Source organism: Cygnus olor, chromosome 3 (genome assembly GCF_009769625.2).
Source record: "Cygnus olor isolate bCygOlo1 chromosome 3, bCygOlo1.pri.v2, whole genome shotgun sequence".
Taxonomy (NCBI): Eukaryota; Metazoa; Chordata; class Aves; order Anseriformes; family Anatidae; genus Cygnus; species Cygnus olor.
The window spans coordinates 62,560,632-62,580,015 of NC_049171.1; the positions used below are offsets into that span (position 1 = coordinate 62,560,632).

The 19,384-nt window shown below is 35.4% G+C and overlaps 1 protein-coding gene across 12 annotated transcripts in view; it reads right to left on the minus strand.

Moving 5' to 3' along the window:
* REPS1 (RALBP1 associated Eps domain containing 1) overlaps window positions 1–19,384 on the minus strand; it is a 66,855-nt gene that overhangs the window by 14,878 nt on the left and 32,593 nt on the right. For 3 of the 12 annotated variants that reach the window (XM_040551474.1, XM_040551483.1, XM_040551472.1), the window contains exons 5-10: window positions 16,115–16,242; window positions 15,486–15,648; window positions 15,112–15,175; window positions 14,072–14,226; window positions 7,117–7,256; window positions 2,582–2,662 (exon numbers count right to left, since the gene is read on the minus strand). In XM_040551474.1, coding sequence (XP_040407408.1) covers window positions 2,582–2,662; window positions 7,117–7,256; window positions 14,072–14,226; window positions 15,112–15,175; window positions 15,486–15,648; window positions 16,115–16,242 — 731 coding nt within the window. The remainder of the gene's footprint in view (window positions 1–2,581; window positions 2,663–7,116; window positions 7,257–14,071; window positions 14,227–15,111; window positions 15,176–15,485; window positions 15,649–16,114; window positions 16,243–19,384) is intronic. The other 9 variants (XM_040551477.1, XM_040551475.1, XM_040551479.1 and 6 more) reach the window with 8 other exon arrangements.

Sequence of the window (19,384 nt, forward strand, 5' to 3'; positions counted from 1 at the left end):
TGCCTCAGAAAATTACTTCCCCTTTAAAATGGTATGACTAATTCCCAATAAAATAGGTACTTTGTAGTATTTTTAAGACAAATAGTTTCATCAGTCTTCTTTAAAGTGGTAAAAATATTTGGAATTTTAGTATAATAAACCCTACAGAATGTATCTTTAGATAGATGTTGATCTTACACTTAGGCATCTTCTTTGCTATTCAGACAAGTGACTCCATTTTAATGTAATTTATAGACAGCCCTTTCCACTTGGATAGGATACTAAACTAAGTGTAGATAGCTTTAAATATCTCAAATTTTGTTTTGTCCACAAGTAACTTAAAATACAGCCATACTCATGTGAGATTTTTTCTGTCACCTCTGTTCAGAATATGCAAATGGAGGGAACGATGACAGCACAAGAACAAACTAGGTTATATTCTGTCCCTAGAAAAAACATCGTTTCAAAACTGCTGTGGTATCAGACGCTTAATCCGATTTTGACTGGTCAAGTAGATCACTTTCACCAAGAATAGTACATTTACATTATTCATTTCTAGAACTGTTTAAACTGATTTGCACTACTCTTAACACAAACAAACTTTTAAGGCCACATTTTTAGATATAGCTCAAACATTTGTCACATGAGGTTTTTAGGAATACATTAAGATATACTGCATTTTTCTCCCCCATAATGGGATTATCATGCAAAAATCACTTGCTGTAGTTACTTCAGCCCTCTGCTCTAATGTGCAGCTACTACAAAAATAATTTGCCTCAATTAAATGGATTTATACATAAAGTATTAATACAGATTAATAATCTAATTTTACAGAAAACAACTTAACATGCTACCAACTTTCACTTAAAATAGGGACATTATGTTAATATACCAGGAGATGAAAGTGCTTTTAAAAACGTTTTCCATTCATCTTTTTCCTCCAACTAAACTGCTTTTCCAGTTGTAAGAAAAAATAACTGGTCTATGAACTCACTCTTTAGATCATTATTAACAAATACTCAAGAAAGCGAATTCCCTCCCTTGGGAGAGCAACAGTAGTTGAAAAAAAAAATCACTGCATCACTGTTGAAACTGTTAAAATAAGAAGCCTGAATGCTGTTAGTGAAAATTTGCTGTCATTTCTGCTTACTGTAAGAAGACAAAGTTACCACGCATCAAAGATGCTTGCTGTTCTTTAAAAATCTTCTCAACTACAAGAATTGAGTACAAAGGCATTTACCAGTATAAATTTCTATTGAATTTATATTTATGTACACATGTATATACACACACAAGTATATGGCCATATATGAGTTTTCCACACATCACAATTCTACTTTTAAAGTTAACCACACATGGGAAAATTTCAAACTTCAGATTTCTGTCATTTAATAATTATGTGCAGGAATATACTACTACTTTGTTGTGGAAACAAGACAGTGATAGCTCTACATTGTTAAGTAATTATATACGAAGAGAAACAACCATAAAGTGATTTCAAAAACAACTTCAAAAATATAGTACATTTAACCCTAAAAAGTCTATCTTGGAGATGAAAAGGGGCTGCTTTTTAACTAAGTGACATTTTAATTTAAGTATTCCAGGCAATTCTGGACACTGGAGACAGTGCAGTTTGAATTCCAGCTTCCAGCATTTAGAAATGCTATTTGCACATAAATATCAGTGATATCTCAGACTGGAGTACTAATACTAAGTATATATTTGTGAATATGTACTATACTTGCATATAGATGTAATTTTTGTAAATATCTTTTCAGAAGGGGCGTGTTTAATATTAGAAGCAGTTAAATGCATATTATGTGCACCTATTATATTTCGCTGTATAATCAAATGACAATGGACAGTAACATAGGGCTAATTGAATATGTAAGAAAAGCAGGAGGAAAAGTAGCAGCTAAATTCTCAAGTAATTTTAATGTGCTACAGAATCACTTCAGTGTTACATGTCTTGAAGTTGAAAACCAGGAGAACATGAAACAATGTAGTAGATTTCTGGCTCCAAAGCTGGACAAGATATTTAAGTACATCATCATTCAGAGCACTCCTCGCTAAGTAAAACATTAAAACAGCACAGGTTTTGCTGGAGAAATACTAAAAGCCCAATTAATAACCAAGTCACTGAAAACATAAGCAGTATGAAATACCACTTCCATTAAAGCCTGATAGCTTTTTCAGTTAAGTCGGCATTATCAGCTCCTAAGATTTTGTGCAAATAAAGATCTGCAGCTTCAAAAAATACTGAAGACAGAATCTGAAAAAGGGACTAATTTATCATGGGGAGTGACCCTTGAGTTAACTCATTTTCAAAACATATTGTTTAAATGCTTTGTCTACTACAGGTTTTGACAGCAGTGTTGTATTGCATCTGTATCAAGAAAATTAGCATTCACTGCACTCAGATATTAAACGTGAGCAGTACCAGAAAATTTCTATTCCTAAAATCAGCAAAAAAAATTAATAAGCCTGCCACCATTCCCAAAAAAGCAGTTCATGGAATCATGCATAACAGCTATATACAATGAATGGAAATTCAGTGTTAATAAAATTAATTTCAAACAAGCAAGCTAAGTGATTGACTTACAGGATCAGCTGGTGCAATGTTAGAATCAAATTGGGTCAGAGTTTGTGAGCTTGAAGAGCGTTCGCTAAATGTCTCCCACTGCTGAACAGACAGAGGAGAGAAGTCAGCATGATGAGAAAGATGGGAGTAAAAGATCACTGAGGAGGACTTAGCATAGTAGTTTGGATGTTGCACTGGGAAGTACTGTATTTGCACTGGGCAGTACTTGACTTAGAAACCACACTAATACATAAAAAAATCTTTCTATTTCAGTCTGATATTGTTGTGCAACCAAGTTTATTGTCAGATATTAATCTTTTTACATTTCGTAATGAAGATACAGGTGCACAGTCACCTCGGAAATAATGTCAGAGTTTGCCAGTGAAAGTCTCAAGTCAAAAAACTGGTTAGCCAATCAAATACTGTAGAGATTCAATCAGTGCCACCTGTTTGTAATTATAAAATCTACAGAAAGGTTCCTCAGCTTTGTAGTTGCCCAGTGTCAAATGTATTTAGTAAGCACTGATTTTCTTACAAAGTCTCAGATAAATGAATGCTGAGCAGAGTACTCCAATCACACCAGTTCAGCTTGCCAGTGCAACCCCTGAGAAGTGATTCTATTCTGTAAGAGTATTTTTACAAATCTAAATCATTGTCAAGGCAAAGAATTAAATTCAAACATACTGTTGATTGTTAAATTAAAAGCAAATAAGTCAATCTCTGAACAGTTTTACAAGATATAGGCATGCTTTTATCAATACATAGTTGTCAAGAGTCCTCATGCTTAGGAAGTCAAAATACAGCCACGACTGGATCAATGAAGTACCAAAGTACATGAAATTAATGTGATCCAGAAAACTAGATGACAAATCACAATAGGAATGCTGAACTTGTTATATCTTGGTAAAATACCATATTAGCCTATCTTCAAACAAGATTTTTAGCACTCAGAAAGATAAAAATGTTAGTATAGTCATGAAAATAAATTAATACTCTTGTCCCAGCTCTAGAGACAAATCAACGCGAATGTTTCCAGACTACACAGGACATGGTATATGGTGTTAGTCAACCCAACCTCATGCACTCCTCTACATGAAGCTATACGAAATTAATAGCCTGTATATAAAACCAGTCCAAAACAGTATTTCAGAAATAGGTCTTTAAGGAAATTCCTAAAGAGCTGTTTTCAGTCAGCTGAAATTAATTAAATGAAATCTGGAAAAAAAACACTGAGTTTATAAGAGCCTTCATGTGTGGTGCCTTGCAGAGACAGGGCCTTACTTCTCATTCCAGACTTGCCAACAAAGGCAAAGACCATGAGATGTCATTCAGTTTTGTTCTTTTTAAATACAAAACTACACCTTTTTAGGGAGGATGTAAGCTTTCCCTTCCTAAATGCTCCATCTCACCTCTTGTAGGAATCAACTTATCTCAGTGGCACTCCACCCCTCCATGAAGAAGCACCACTGCAAGTAGTATGGAGCTACACAAATGTGTTTAGTCAATTTTTACTAAGTGAAAAATTTAACAGCCAAATTCTGCCAGCCTTTTCCCTGATTTGGCCTCTTGCCTTTACACGGCTGCTCATTTTCATGAAATGCAGTTAATTTTTATTTTAAAACTACCACTACCGTTTAAACTTTACTTGGCTAGTGGCTTCAACATTACTGGCTACACTGGCAAATAGACTATTTAATTACAGAAATCTCGCTTCTCAATTTTTCAACACTTTCATAAAGGCATACAGCATATATGTTATACCTAAAATAAACATGTGTGTGTATATATATATATATATATATATAATATATTTAAGAGATGGGTGCTGAATTTACATCTTACTCCAGTCCTCCAAAACCATACTGCAGGGCATTTATTACCTGTCCTCAGGGTCCATAGCTGGGCACAGATAAATGAATATCAACACCTTCTGACTAAACCAGGGAACATGCTATTCATACTTCACCTTGAGATAGTACCAGAAGCTAGTTACTGTTAACTCCCTGGTTAATAAGAACTTACATACATTACACATCTACTGGACTGCATTTAACCGAGAGATTTAAGAGCGCCGACAATACAAATAACTAGCTAGGATAAATCTTCCACTAGCTGAATCTAAAATACCTGTCTTTAAGACTCATAAAAGTCTTAAAAATACTTTCAAAACATTTACTAAAAGCTACAATTCAACAACCTAAATTACTACTAAAAAGATCTAAATATCTGAAACAGTCGTGAACTCAAAAGCAACTCTCCATATCTGTGTCAAAGCTAATATGACACTAGACTGCTTTCAACAAAAAATAGGCTTTTCAATTTTTTAAACTCTCAGAACTAAATGCTCAACATTGAATCTGGATGGAAAAGATGTCTGAAATGAGAAAAGTGGTCAGTGGATTGTAGAGATGAGAATGTGAATAGGGATGAGAATGTAAAATGGAGTAACCAGGTAGATTTTTACGGTGTTCCTTTATTTTGAAGTTTGAAGGTGACAGCTTGGTCCATATACTTTGTGAGCTTACACTAACTGAACCTAGCAACTAGAGTCTAAAATTCAACTGCGAGCTAGAAAAAAAATAAAAGAGTAACCAATGTTTTTTAAAGTAACTGGGATGCAAACTGTCTGGAATGGCAGTTGATCCAAAGCTGCATAGCTTTTTCAAACAACTCATTTGTTGATGACAACTACAAGAGTCAACAGTTAGACTGGTGCCTGCAGTAATACCAGAAATTTTTTCACAGCACTAAAACCTTGAGGACTTTGACCTAACTCAAGCTGGAAAGAAAATGCTTAGGAGCAAGCATGCACAGCGTACAGCTGAAGAATCAGAAGTTCCATTATGTTAGATCAAAAACCTCAACGCTTAATAAATGTTTAACTCTTATTTTAGTATAGTTAATGTTTGGTAGTATATTTAGTCAGAGAACTTTTCCAAAGCTCTTAAAGTCTGATTTGATTTTCAGAAGAAAGTATCACAGTCTCTTGCTTGATGTATAAAGTCAGTTTTGTAAAAGAATATTTTGGCTGATAGCAAGTTATCATTAACTTTGTTCCACCAGTGTAATTACCCTATATGCAGTTGATTTGAGTTGCATTGGACACTGAAAGAATTTGTTCAACTACAATGCAGCTTACCAAGTTAACTTAATAAATCTTTATCATAAGCATGTGGAAATATACCAATGCAAATTTTAATACATTTGCAAAGCATTTACAACTTTTTAGCAATAACCGAGTATCTGCTTGCCTCCCTCCTAAAACATACTTTCTACCAGCAATTTAAAAGCCACTCTGTCAAACAGAACTCAGATTCACTATTTTACACGTTTTTTATTTAAGGATACCACTGTGAGGTTTGCACTTGCCCTTGAAAGGAAGGGGAGACTCTTATCAGCTCTCTTCCCCCTAGAGATGAAGGAAATTTCCTCTGCTCTTAACCTTTAATCCTAAAAAAAAATAATTTATTTTCCATTTCATACTGACTCTGCTTTGGTCTGTCTAAAACTCTTACCAAGAATCTTCTAGTCACTTGAAGTCTAACTAAGAAAGGAGCCACAAAAAGCTCTTTCAGTAAGAGGCAAGATAATACTCAACTACTGATAGAACTATCTTAGATGTTAAGAAGTTTTAGAATCTTCTTGAGAGTCTCATTATTAAAGTAATTTCAATACTTTCTCTTATAATGAAAAAATAAGCCTATACCATCTTTGTAGTAAGGTTGCCATCAGGAAATCATTTGAGCCTCTGAAATCTCTCTCAGAATAAAACACTGGTTTATTCCGATTAAATCACGGGCTAAATATGTTAAAATAAAAATCAATAAGAAACTCTAGGAGTTAAACTCTTAAGGACTTTATAAACAATGGCCATTTGTGAAGAAATACTTTTTTGTAACCTCAGCTCCAAATGCTGACAAAATACAACCTACTATATAAGCAATCTTATACAGTAAATACAGACAGCAAACAATGATCAAGTGAATACCTGCAGCACAAAACAGCAAAAATTTAAAATTTAAAGAAATTTACCAATGACTGTCTTGAGATCCAACTTTTCTTTTGATGTAATCCCAGAGCTATAATTTCTCTATATTACTTGTGAAGCATTTTATATTCCGTGGTAAAATTACCTCCAGAGAAAATATCAATGTCCAGATACGCCAGGAATTTATTCTGAAGTTTATTTTGAAGTTTTGCAAAAGCTTTGGCTATAAAAGCCTTCAGTTATAAAATAATGAAACACCAAGAAATAAAAATTAATTAAACCTCTCCAATATGTATGACATGAGATCATTTAGTGATGAATATGAAGCTTAATATTACTGACAGCATTTTAAACATTAGCTCATGTCACAATAAGACAAAAATTAAAACACATTTTTACAATTTAATGTGTGGAATCTTCTTCTGATTCCGTATCCATCGTTCTGCTGAAGTTTCTGTCAATGCATTCACAACTTGCGATCAACAATACACTTTTGAATTACAGATGCATACAGTTTAGCGATTGATGGAGGGTGGCAATGAAATAACTCTTAGATAGAAATGCTAACCTCACTGCTCTGATTCAATTCTGGCCAGGTCTGGTTTAGGGATGGCATTGATGGAGACTTGCTTGGAGGTGCTTCTGCTGGAGAGCTGGAATAACCTACCTCACCGGTCTGTTCCCCAACTTCTGAAATGAAAGAAATGACTATAAACCAAAATCATGAATGGCATTCAGTTTGTTCTCAAAAAAAAAAAAAGTTGTTCATATCTCAAATGCTAAGTGTCCCTTATTTCAACTTTTAAGAGAAGGGTTTGGGTTGGAAGGGACCTTAAATATCATGTAGTTCCAACGCCCTTCGATGGTCTGCTAGACCAGGTTGCTCAAAGCCCCATCCAGCCTGGCCTTGAACATTTCCAGGGATGGGGCATCCACAGCTTCTCTGGGTAACCTGTGCCAGTGCCCCACCACCCTCTGAGTAAAGATTTTTTTTCTGAATATCTAATATAAATCTACCTTCTTTTAATGTAAAGCCATTATTCCTTGACCCATCCCTACACCTCCTGATCAGATTATTCCAAGTAAATACCTAGCAACAGACAAAACAGAGTCAAATCACATGTACTATCAGGTGCTACCCTTCTTTAGAGGATCTTCCTGAAAAATCAGACTTTGACATTATTCCCAATCTTACTGGCTTCCCTGTACTTCAGGTTTTAAATAGCACTTTCAGATCTTGATTATATGTACAGGTAAATATAATTACTTATAGTATGATAAAGTAACTTTACACTTGTGTTTATTACCTAAAATCCAGCACTAACAAGTTACCTTATAGAATAAAATACACCCTTATATAAGATAAAGCAAAAACAGTGTATCAATGCAAAAAAAATGAAAACAGGTAAGTAAACCACTCCCTTAAAAGACTATTCTGCAAAGAGGATTTTAAGCTTTAAGCCTCTTTACTAAAAGAACCGTGTTTCCATTCATTTCATCTTGCAACCTGAACCAGTCTAGCAGCTGTCACATTGCAACTGTACATTGTTCCTGTAATTACAATTTTCCCTGGGCTTTCAGCAGGTAGAATCCCTCGCAGAAAGCCTCCTCCTCCAGAGCTGTACCAATTTTCATGATGCAGCACTCTTTTGTTCTGTTCTAACTATAGAGGAATTGGGTAACCTAAATGTAAACAGCAGATTACATACTGCATGACACAATGAAATCCTGCTTAGTGTCAGCTAATTTGCTACACAGACTACAAGTAACGCCTTGAAAGCTTCCAACAACTGAAGTTCAGTTTACAAATGTATAATGTAGCAAGAATAGGTGGAAAAAGTGACTGATAAGTAGCTATACAAACTAACAATGTCTATAGACCAAAGAATTAAAACTCTGAACAAGGTAAAATACTGTAGAAGACTATTTAATTAAATTACCACTTAAGAGGACTGCTTGAAAGATATATCGAAGATGACTACCACAAGAACACGTGACACACTGTACCAGAAATTAAAATCTATAAAAAATTTCAAAAGGATTGGTTTCGGGCTTGACAACTAAACTCTGCAGCCTACTCTTCTGCTGTAACTCTGCATTGTGTCTGCTGTCTTTCATTGTGAAGAAACTTATAAAAAATCCAACACCAGGTGGTGTTGCATGGTTTGGAGGGGGTGCAGATATGTAAAATTGGTGCTCAGAGTAAATTCAAACTGGGAACACTTGAATGAATGGTGGCCAACTGCACCTTGAAAAACCAATAGCAGCCGATACTTCTAAAGTGCTGCTGGGGACAGCAGGAGGCACTGACTAATAACAATATCCAAAACACCTCCAGAAAGAAATAAATTGTCCCATCTTGAGCCGATAATGTCAGTAACACCTCAGTCTTTTAACAAAAAGAAAACAGAAAAACCAGTAACTTGTCAAAACTTCAAAGGTCTTGTATACTTTCAGTAAACAGCCAGGTGTGAGGTTGAGACTTGTTTCCCAAACTATGCCCAGTACCTAACATCCTGTACGACTGCCCTTCCGGATAAAATGCCTTAAATTATTCAAGATACAAGCTGCATCTAATATCTCCTTTAGAAAAAAACTGACAACAAACATTATATCAAGCTATCAAGACCTTCAGAGGCAGCATGATGTCTGCAAGTAGTCAAGATGACATTGTGGTCACTGCACACAACATTAATATACTAAATTCAACATATACCAGTAGTAATGTTTTAGAAATACATATTTCTACTACTAATCTTAAATGCAAGGTTAAAAAATAAAGGCTGAAAACTGCTGTGGATAGGCTACGTGGCTACCTGTAATTCAAGGAATTTACAGATACCTACATGAAAAAATAAAACAAAAAAAATTTGGAAAAATTTGAGTACAGCTAATGCGACACAAAGCATGACAGATTCTCCATTAAAAATGATTGAGAAGCATCAAATTAATTCATATGCTGTACTTTGTTAAAAACTGTACTTTTAAATAAAAGACAAATGTTTCTAGTTAGGAATGATATAATTATGATACATAATACACTTTTAGCCTTAAAAGCACCCTGTAGAAATTAAGTATTCTTGCAAAAACTCAGTCTGTTTTCTGTTATTGAGGAAGGCATCTGAGTGACAAAATACCAGCTACAGAAGAACTAAATTTAGTTTATTTTCCTTAAAAAGAAGTGTCATTGTTGCAACAGCCTAAACAAAAAATAAATTTACAGACAAGCAAAACCTGCTCTGAGTTTTGTAAAGGATTGTTAGCTTTTATAAACAGATATAAAACTGAGTTTAAAGGAAGATATCGATATTAATTTTCACAATAAATATTAGACTAGTGTTCATTTCAGCTGCAGATCATAAATTCCATCGAGACAGATGCTATCAACAGTACTCAATTCTTAAAATAAATGTTTAATGACTTGGAGAGAAGTATCTGCACAATTTTCTGACTTCATCCTCTCTTCACTGCAGTTTTCTTCTACAGGTAGTTTTTACGCTGACACATCTGACTCATTCTGAAAAGCTGACGTTACCTATCTACAGATACCACACCACAATGTTATATCTTAAGTGAAGCCGCTGCAATCCAGATAGTTAAGTGTATGATCCAATTCAAAATACTAAAATCTTTCAAATGCATTGCAGAATTGCCACAGTATTCTAAGAACTCAACACACCTCATTTCTCTCCCTAGTCAGCATAAAGATCACAGAATCTTACAATGATTTGGGTTGGTAAGGAATTTAAAGACCATCTAATTCCAACCCCCCTGCCATGGGCAGGGATGTCACCCACTAGACCAGGTTACTCAAAGCCCCATCCAGCCTGGCTTTCAACACTTCCAACCCAAGCCATTCTATGATCTATGAAGGATGGGTCATCCACAACTTCTCTGGGCAACCTGAGCTGTTCTAGTGCCTCACCACCCTCTGAGTAAATAATTTCTTCTTTATATGTAATCTAAACCTACCCTTTTTTTAGTTTAAAGCCATTTCTCCTTGTCCTATAACTACACTCTCTGACGAAGAGCCCCTCCCCAGCTTTTCTATAGGCCCCCTTTAAGTATTGAAAGGCTGCTTTTACGGTCTCTCCAGGGCCTTCTCTTCTCCAGGCTGAACAACCCCAACTTCCTCAGCCCGTCTTCATCGGAGAGGTGCTCCAGCCCCCTGATCGTCTTTGTGGCTCTCCTCTGGACTTGTTCTAATACTTCCATGCCCTTCTTGTGCTGGGGGCTCCAGAGCTGAACGCACACTCCAACTGGTGCCTCACAAGAGCAGAAGAGGGGGAGAGTCACCTCCCTCACCCTGCTGGCCATGCTCCTTTTGATACAGCCCAGGGTATGGTTGGTTTTCTGGGCTGCAAGTGCACATCGCCAGCCTATGTGGAGCTTCTCATCAACCAACACCCTCAAGTCCTTCTCCTCAGGGCTGCTCTCAATCCATTCTCTGCCCACCCTTTGTTTGTGCCTGGTATTGTCCCAACCCAGGTGCAGGACATTGTGCTTGGCTTTGTTGAAACTCCTGAGGTTCACGCAGGCCCACCTCTCAAGCATGTCCAGGGCCCAGTAGTTGGCATCCCTTCCCTCCAGCATGTTGACCACACCACACAGCTTGGTGTCACTGGCAAACCTGCTGAGGTGCACTCATTCCTACTGTCCATGTTGCTGACAAAGACGTTAAACAATGCCAGTTCCAGCACTGACCTCTGAAGAACACCGCTTGTTACCAATCTCCACTGTGCCATCGACCACAACTCTTTGCGTGCGACCATACAGCCAATTCCCTTACCCACTGAGTGGTCCATCCATGAGATTCATGTCTCTCCAATTTAGAGATAAGAATATTGTGTGGGGTATCACCACCTCCTTTAAAATTTGTTTTTAAAATTCTGTAGGAGAGTAGTGCTATAACACACAAAATTAAAATGGAAAGATACAGCAAGTTTCAGGTGCAGAGCTGAAGCTTCCACACTTCCAGCGTGGAATATGAAGGAAGAGTTTCTAACCAAAAAAAAAAAGTAAATAATGGTACTGTTAACACATCAAAAAAGTTTAAAACTGATATAAAAGAAAGTAAAGAGAAAAATCAAGTAACTCACTTTCTTGAACTGTCCGAAAGTATGGTATTGTTGCTTCAGTCAGCAGAACAGGATCACTAACACGATTTCTTTCTTTGAGAAAGTTGTTATCCCGTGAAAAAATGCAGTCAAAAAGCTATTTCAGTACCATACTTTACAGTTCCTATTTCTAAGGCGGCTGTGGAAGTGAGCTTTTATTGAAATACAGCTTTTTATGGGAAAAATATTAAGAAATTTAACTGGTTGACTGTAATAAGCTTAATTTATAGTCCTCAGGGTGAACACATCTTAATATACACAGTAACCTACACTTAGATATATTAGTAAATTTTAATTATAAATTAATAGATTATAGAAATATAGATTTGAACTGCTGCAACTACAAGTGAAGTTTAAGCTAAGTCAGTAACTTCTCCTAAAATATTTAACCTACAAGTTCTGGTGATAAATCCATGTCAAGTGCTAGAAAAGATAAGCTATTTCCAACACTGGTGGCCCAAATATAGAAGAAATACATTTAACTGTATAAAACTTAACAAGTTTGCAAGTCTTTTCGTTGTTGCCATTAAAAACATCAGCAGAATCAAGTATCAGTTGGATTTTATTTATTTTTAGCATAGCTTACACAGCATAGTAACCTTTCAATATTCACCAGAATAAGATAACTTCCCTTTAATATAAGGGAGGAAAAACATTTTTACTCCTTCTAAAAGGAAGTTTTTCCTCAAATTTAAAGACTACTTTGTATTTCATAAAAATAAGTAAAAGTTTTAACAAAGCTGCCTGTAAAATAACATACACAACTTCTTGGTTTATGTCCAATATATAAAGTTTCCAGACAACTTCAGTTATATGACAAAACTCTCAAAACTGGCTATGCCAATTAAAGTAGTGGACGACCAGGTATATATGTAGGTATTTTTGTAACTATTTTTTCGTTATTCCATATCCTATCAAGATGTTGCTTGGCAATCACCTTGACACAAAAATAGAGTGGGTAGCTTTTAGACATTTGCTAGACCTTCACCCAATTAATTGTAGATTTTTCTTACAAAAGTCTTCTCCATAGTAACGTGCTAACTCATACTGAGAACACTGCATTTGCTGCTGACTGCAGCTGAGAGGCTGAGAAGCTGAGCTACCCCCACAAAACACGGTTTAATTATTAAAGCATAGATAGCAAGAGCCACTGTATCTAGTTTAAGAACTCATCAATAATTGCCAGGTTAAAAATCTCTGAAATCTGACAAACACAATAGGAAGGGACCCCCTTTTGAAATATTTAGTAAAAAGAAAGCTCTAGAAAACCGTGATACCTGTACAATACCTACAGTATAACCTGACTTTCCAAAGCAAAGACTGCTTAAGGTGTTTTTTTCCTATCCAATACATTTCACTTTTTTAAAAAGCAACACAAATATAGAAGTCATCAGTAGTGAATGGTACCTAAAAACACCTTTCCTCTGAATACAAGATCATAAGCAACAGTAAAGTAAAAAGGCTACAAGTTTTATTACCTATTACCTATACTCAAAGCCTCACCATCAAGAATGGTAAGAATGGAATTTTGAGGAATCATCTGAAGTTCATTTTGACACAAATTATTTCAAGTTCTACAAAGATTCAGTATTCGATGCAAGTATAGTATTTATGAAGCAGATTATAAATATTCAGCTTCATTTATCTGTTTTAAAATAAAAATGAAAGATTGCCAAAACCAGCCTGTTTTTAAATAGCACATTTACATGGGATAGTAGTTTGCTTTTCAGTGATGCTTCCACTTTGCTTTCCAAGTGTTTTAGGTAAATATTAACAAGCTGAACTCATACATCCAATGGTTTATCTGGGAGTAACCAAATTTAAAGGACTATGCACAGAAAAACTAGTTGTGAGGGCAATGGAGGATAAATTCTGTTGTTTAGTCAAGAGTAGAATTAAAATATCTGTGCTATTTGATCCTGTACTTTTAAACTACCTAACTGTCCTACCCCTACCATTGAATCTCAGAATATTTTTAAAGTATCTTCAAGACTTAGAAAACTCATGCCCTATTTTCAGAAATTTGGGCAAAGTATATTTATTTGAAACCAAGTTTGAAGTACATTTGGATTGGGAATTTGGAATACAATGGTGACCATGAATAAATCCATACTGTGATAATCTCGTTTTCCTTAAACCACCTATAAAGAACACAGGCTGCATTTCCAAATGAGACCATATGTATACTATTCTTAAATAACATCTCCATGTAGAGAAATATATATGTGCTTGGATTACTTCTGAGCACCGATTAAGATTTCTAAAAATTGCACAATGATTCACTTTTCACCAAGTATAGCAAAATGCTCACTCACTCAACAAACCTACAGGTGTCTGCTGATATAATATAACCTTAACTATGACATCAATTGCAAATACTAAAATCTGTGCTGAAACATGTCTTACCCGTTGAGTCTTCTAAATCAATCAGTTTGGGCATTAAACTTTCAGGTAGCTTTTCTGGCAAATCATATCCGTTCTTCCTAGCAACTACCAGATGAAATGCAGCACAGAACTCATCCAACGTCAGTGCACCGTCTTTATCAAAATCTGAGAGTTCCCTAAAAAGGAAAACTTACTATAAACACAACAAAATTTCTTAAGTTTATTTCCAAATGACAAACTTTTGTGGTGCTACTTGGAAGATCAAAGAATGCAGCCTGTAGTTTATTTACCCTATTAAGCACTCCATATTAGTGCTACATGCTTTATTCTTCAAAGAAGGTGAGCTTTTATCAAGTGACATTTCTCAGAAGTTAAATATATTTAAACCCGCTTATTTCTCTCCATTTTGGGTTGGTTTTTACTCGCTTCCCTGCATTTAAGACAGTACTACACAACATTATTGGTCTCAGATTTCTAGTATACTAAAGCACTTTCTTAAAGTGTCTAGAAATGATACTGCTGAGGTAACATGATTTGTTTTTCAACAGAAAAAAATGAATTATAAATCATTACACTGTTTGAAAGACTAAATCTGTCAAAGTAAGCCATTTAATGATACAATGCAATGATGCAGTATAAATTCTAGAATACAATAAAAGATCTGCATCAAGTCAAAGATGAATTGATTATAAAGTACCACGAATTGCATTTAAAAATATTTGCATCTGTATGTTTAAATAAAACGTACTGAGACTCAAAGAAATATAGGATTAAGAAATTCATTATTTGTATTTAAATACATCTTTAACAATATAAAATGTCAAAGTACTTCTTACTCTAAAGGGCTTGAAATTTCTTCACAAGCTAAAAAATGCCTTTTTAGTAATGTCAGGCTAGATCCACTGAAGCCCACTAAAGTAATATTTGCATAAATGTAAGACTGAACTTGCTAGAGTAATAGTGAAATATTACTTAACACCTTCTAGTAAACAGAAAATCAGGTAAATGATTGACAGGTAGCTGTGATCTTTCAAAATAATCTCAATATGCATTACACTTACCAAATATGAGAAAGTTCAAGAATAGGTAGTTTTGATTTAGTGAAAAATTCTTTAGCTGCAGATCCTGAAAAATTACAATAACAATTTTTAATATTTGAACCAAGTTAAATAATTAGAAGATTTGCAGATTTATGGTCAAGGAGATAAGCTACTTGGCAAAGGTTTGGGGAAAAAACAGAACTTATTTCTAGAATTGAAACAAAAAAGGCAAACTGGTTTCAAGTCCTTTCTTGAATTACACTGCAGTTTACCAGGAAGTTATCAGTAAAATGCAGAACTTTCTTTGAAATGGTATGCAAACCTAGAGTACCCAATGAAGTCTTTGTAACAGAACTACTGCACCCACAATTATATTTTTTTAAAGAGTAACTTACCTGGTATAAATCCATTTAGATCAGGTTGAATGGTTTTAAACTGATTAACATAATACTGCCTTTGTTCATCAGTTATTTTCCAGGGGTCATCATAACTACTTGATTGCCTACGAATTTCATTGGTTGTTGTAGCTGATGCTACAGTTCGTACTGTTGTCTGGTCCTGAAATGAAATATTTTTCCTCAGTATTATCTACCTAAAGTGTTCCTATGAATTCTGAACTTCTTGCCTTCAAAAAGTAAAGCATAGTTAAATCTCGCAGTACTTTAAAAACTACAAGAAACTATCAACAGATTGCATCTACAGGATAGTGACAGGGTATTTTTGCACATGGATACGCATGGGTAGGAATGATTGCAGGTATGTAAGCAAAAAAAAAGCACAGCACATTTGCAAAGAAGCTAAGCACAAATAATTCAAAGTCATAACTGCTGACATTTCTAAGATTAGTAACTTCCAGTTAAATCACTCCAAATGAGGTCAACTCAATTTAAACAAGTATCTGTTGGGTATATAGCATTGAACAAACTACAGCACAGCTACACGGTAAACATCCGCAGTGAAAAATATGAAAAAAGGACTGCAACAATCTGAATGAAGCAAATTAAATACCAATAAAGTGTCACACCTGGACAGAAGCAGGATGCATGGCTAAAAGAGCACTGGTTGGTGGGGTATCTGCAAAACTGACCCAATTTTCTTGGTGAGGTGGTGGTGAATGGCCAGACCATATGGGATCACTAGAAGTAGATGAGCCTGAAAGTAGAAGAAACACTTATTTCAGAACACAACCCTGAAAAACTGTCCAACCCTGAAAAACTGTCTAAGAACTACAGATAGGGAAAACAGTGAAAAAAGCCTGAGACAGCTGTCAGGAAGACACACTTCAAGAATGGTGAAGAAAACTAAATCTAAATTACACCAAGGTGAAAAAGTTTATCTCCTGACAACTCTTGTAGATTTCTACATTAGGTGAACTTAAATTTGTACTAAAAATACAGAAGTGAGGAACAAGTTTATTGCACATGTGTAAAATTTAAATTGGGTTTCATACACTTAAAAATTCTTGAACAATACTCAAAGTTTTAACTTAATTGAAATGAGCTCCTGTATGGACAGTTGTTTAAAAGTGGCAAGTGATCTCAGCATGCCACTTATTTTAAACTTTTATTTTTTTGGTTTTAGTTCGTCTTTCAAAAACACAGCCTTTGAAATTCCTCTTAATCTCACACTTTTCGGCACATAAAGCTTAGAAATTATTCTAAAAAATTAACTCAGCTACTTAAAAACAGTCTGGTTTATAAAAGGCATACTGATGACATCTGCAGTGTATTAAGTAACTGGAACACAGTAACTGTCATTCACCCAGTGCCTTGTTATAAGCTACTTCTGAAATACTGCTGTTAAAACAATGATTAAAACAATTATTATTAAAACAATGATGAAGCAAACCTTGAAAGATTTGGCCATCTACTGTTCTGCGTACAAGGAACTCAGAGAAGAGGGAAAATGAACCATCTAAAAGGCTAGAAGAATTCCAGGACTCCCTTCAACTCCGCAATTCTTAAAAGAAATGCTGAACTCCTTAAATCTAAACAGCAGTTGTGGAACTGAATATTTTATTCTTCTTGAACAAGAAAATTCTCTCTCTTGAAATGCTTTATTTCAAGAAGAACGTAAATAGGAATTTGTCTCCTCTATAGAAGCAGATTCCCTCTTAAAAGGCAGGCCAACTTTTTGTGACTTTTTATAAGCACACCACACAACCCACAAACAAAAAGTATGTTAATAACACAACTGCCACTAAGATCCAAATTGAAGCAATAAAACCCCAAAATTTATTCTCAAGAAACTGACAAACTATTGCTAGAAGAAATCCATTTTCATATAGGCAATTCTATGAAGCTAACAAACAGTTTCAGGTTCTTGGAGACTGAAAACACTAACAGGTACACAATCTGCAGTAAGCAGCAAAGGAAATCTGAAAATCAGTGAGGCACACTTAGGGCTAACACCTAGAGTAACAGTAAAGTTGCTAGTATACAAAGTTGCTAATTAATATTTGACAGTATGTAATTACTTTTTAGTTCCATAAAGGACCTTTTCTAAGAAAGTAATGAGAAAATTTGTTAAAACCAGTTTGTTTGTTGTTCTCCAATGTACAACAGCCATAATTGTATATAATACATTTAACCTCACATTACAAAGAGGAAAAATTGAGACTTTTAGGAGGAGAAAGATATAAAATAATTTTTGGAAGAGATAAATCAAATATACAAAACTGAAAGGTTATGTTATTTCTGATTTTCAACAAGATAATGAAATAGATTCCCCCCCCCCCCTTTTTTTAAATTGGCTTTACTAGGACCACTATTAACTAACTTGTTCCCTAATGTGCCTCCACTCCTGAAAGCTCCCCATTTGACCTGGAGTTTTTAGTGACTAGCCCAAATTCCTGAGAATAAAGGCAATGTGTTTGAGCATTCTTTTTGCCTTCAGTGTTCTTCAGTAGCTAGCCTAACTCTAAAGCTTCAGAAAGAAGCATGCAGTAAAGCTCAGTTTCTATCCACCTGCTCTCTCTCAGCATAGGGCTAACAGACTAGATTCAGGCAAATCCTTCCCATCTCTCCAATGAAAACGCCATGCTCCGAGTTTACTTTTGATGAAACTGCTTTTCCCTTTCTCTGCTCTGCAGCAACTGACATTAGTACCACTAAGCTTGTTTCTTCCTACCTTTATTTCTTCCAACAGTTTTAGTACTGTTCAATCTGTACCCCTCTTTGCATTACACCTTTTCCAAAGCAGTACTGTCATAGAAACGGGGACACCAGTAGCACCAAATTGTCTGAACTTCCAAGTACTTCACACACATCATTCCCTTCTCCCCTGTTCAAATCTTCCAAGGACACTCTTGTTCTGCTGTTCTGGCTACACTGATTTTTTAGGGGACAGACATCCTATGTCTTTTAGAACATTAAAAAAAGACTGCCAGTAACTGTGGACACCTAGACACACATTCATGAAATACCACCAGCCAGTAGATCTCAGTCATCAAAAACTACATCTATTTCACACTTGAATTAGAAAAAAAAAAATCACACTCCAGTTTCTTCTCAAACTACAAATCCAGACTGGGAACACTGGTAGAAGAGAAGGTGGAAGAAAACTGAGTCATAGGGAAGACTCAGAACAGTCAGTACTTATGATCTGTAAAGCAAATGAAGAAATAAAACTTCAAAACTGTGCGCTTCTATCAGAGAACGCCATCAAAAGCACTGTGAATAGAGTGTATGCCTAACACTGATTATCAGATATCAGATTAGGACAAGCTAGAGAGGTCTTAATGCAATGTTTACTATGAAGACATAGCTTGAATTCCTGTGGCTGCTCTATATTCTTCTCCTATAGCTTCAATACCAACACAGTTAACTTCTGGAAAGTAATCTAATTTCCTGTGGGAGAAAAGTTACCCCTTCACTTTAGGCTGTTTCTTATGTTTGTAGTTTATCTGGATAAGAAGTAACTTATACTTTTCAATAAGATATGTCAAGGTGGATTTTCTTTTGAGAACTAATTTTTCAAGTAGTTTTGCAAATTAACCCTCCTTACCACTTATTTGTGAAGAAACAACCAGGTGAGTACAATAATGAAATGCTGTAGAGCTCCTCCCTCCCTGAATAACCACACCTGTAACAAGGCCAAGTATCAGTAATTACTCAAGTATTAAGTAGGAGACAAAGGACCATATATTGCCCTGCAAGCTCAGTAAACTCAAGCAATAGACATCCTCCACTTCTGTCCACGAAGTTTCCTGATGGCTGATTTCACTAGCTGTAGCAAAATCACTCCCAACAAGGGAAACAAATGAGAATGGCTTGGGGCTGCAAATTCTCATACA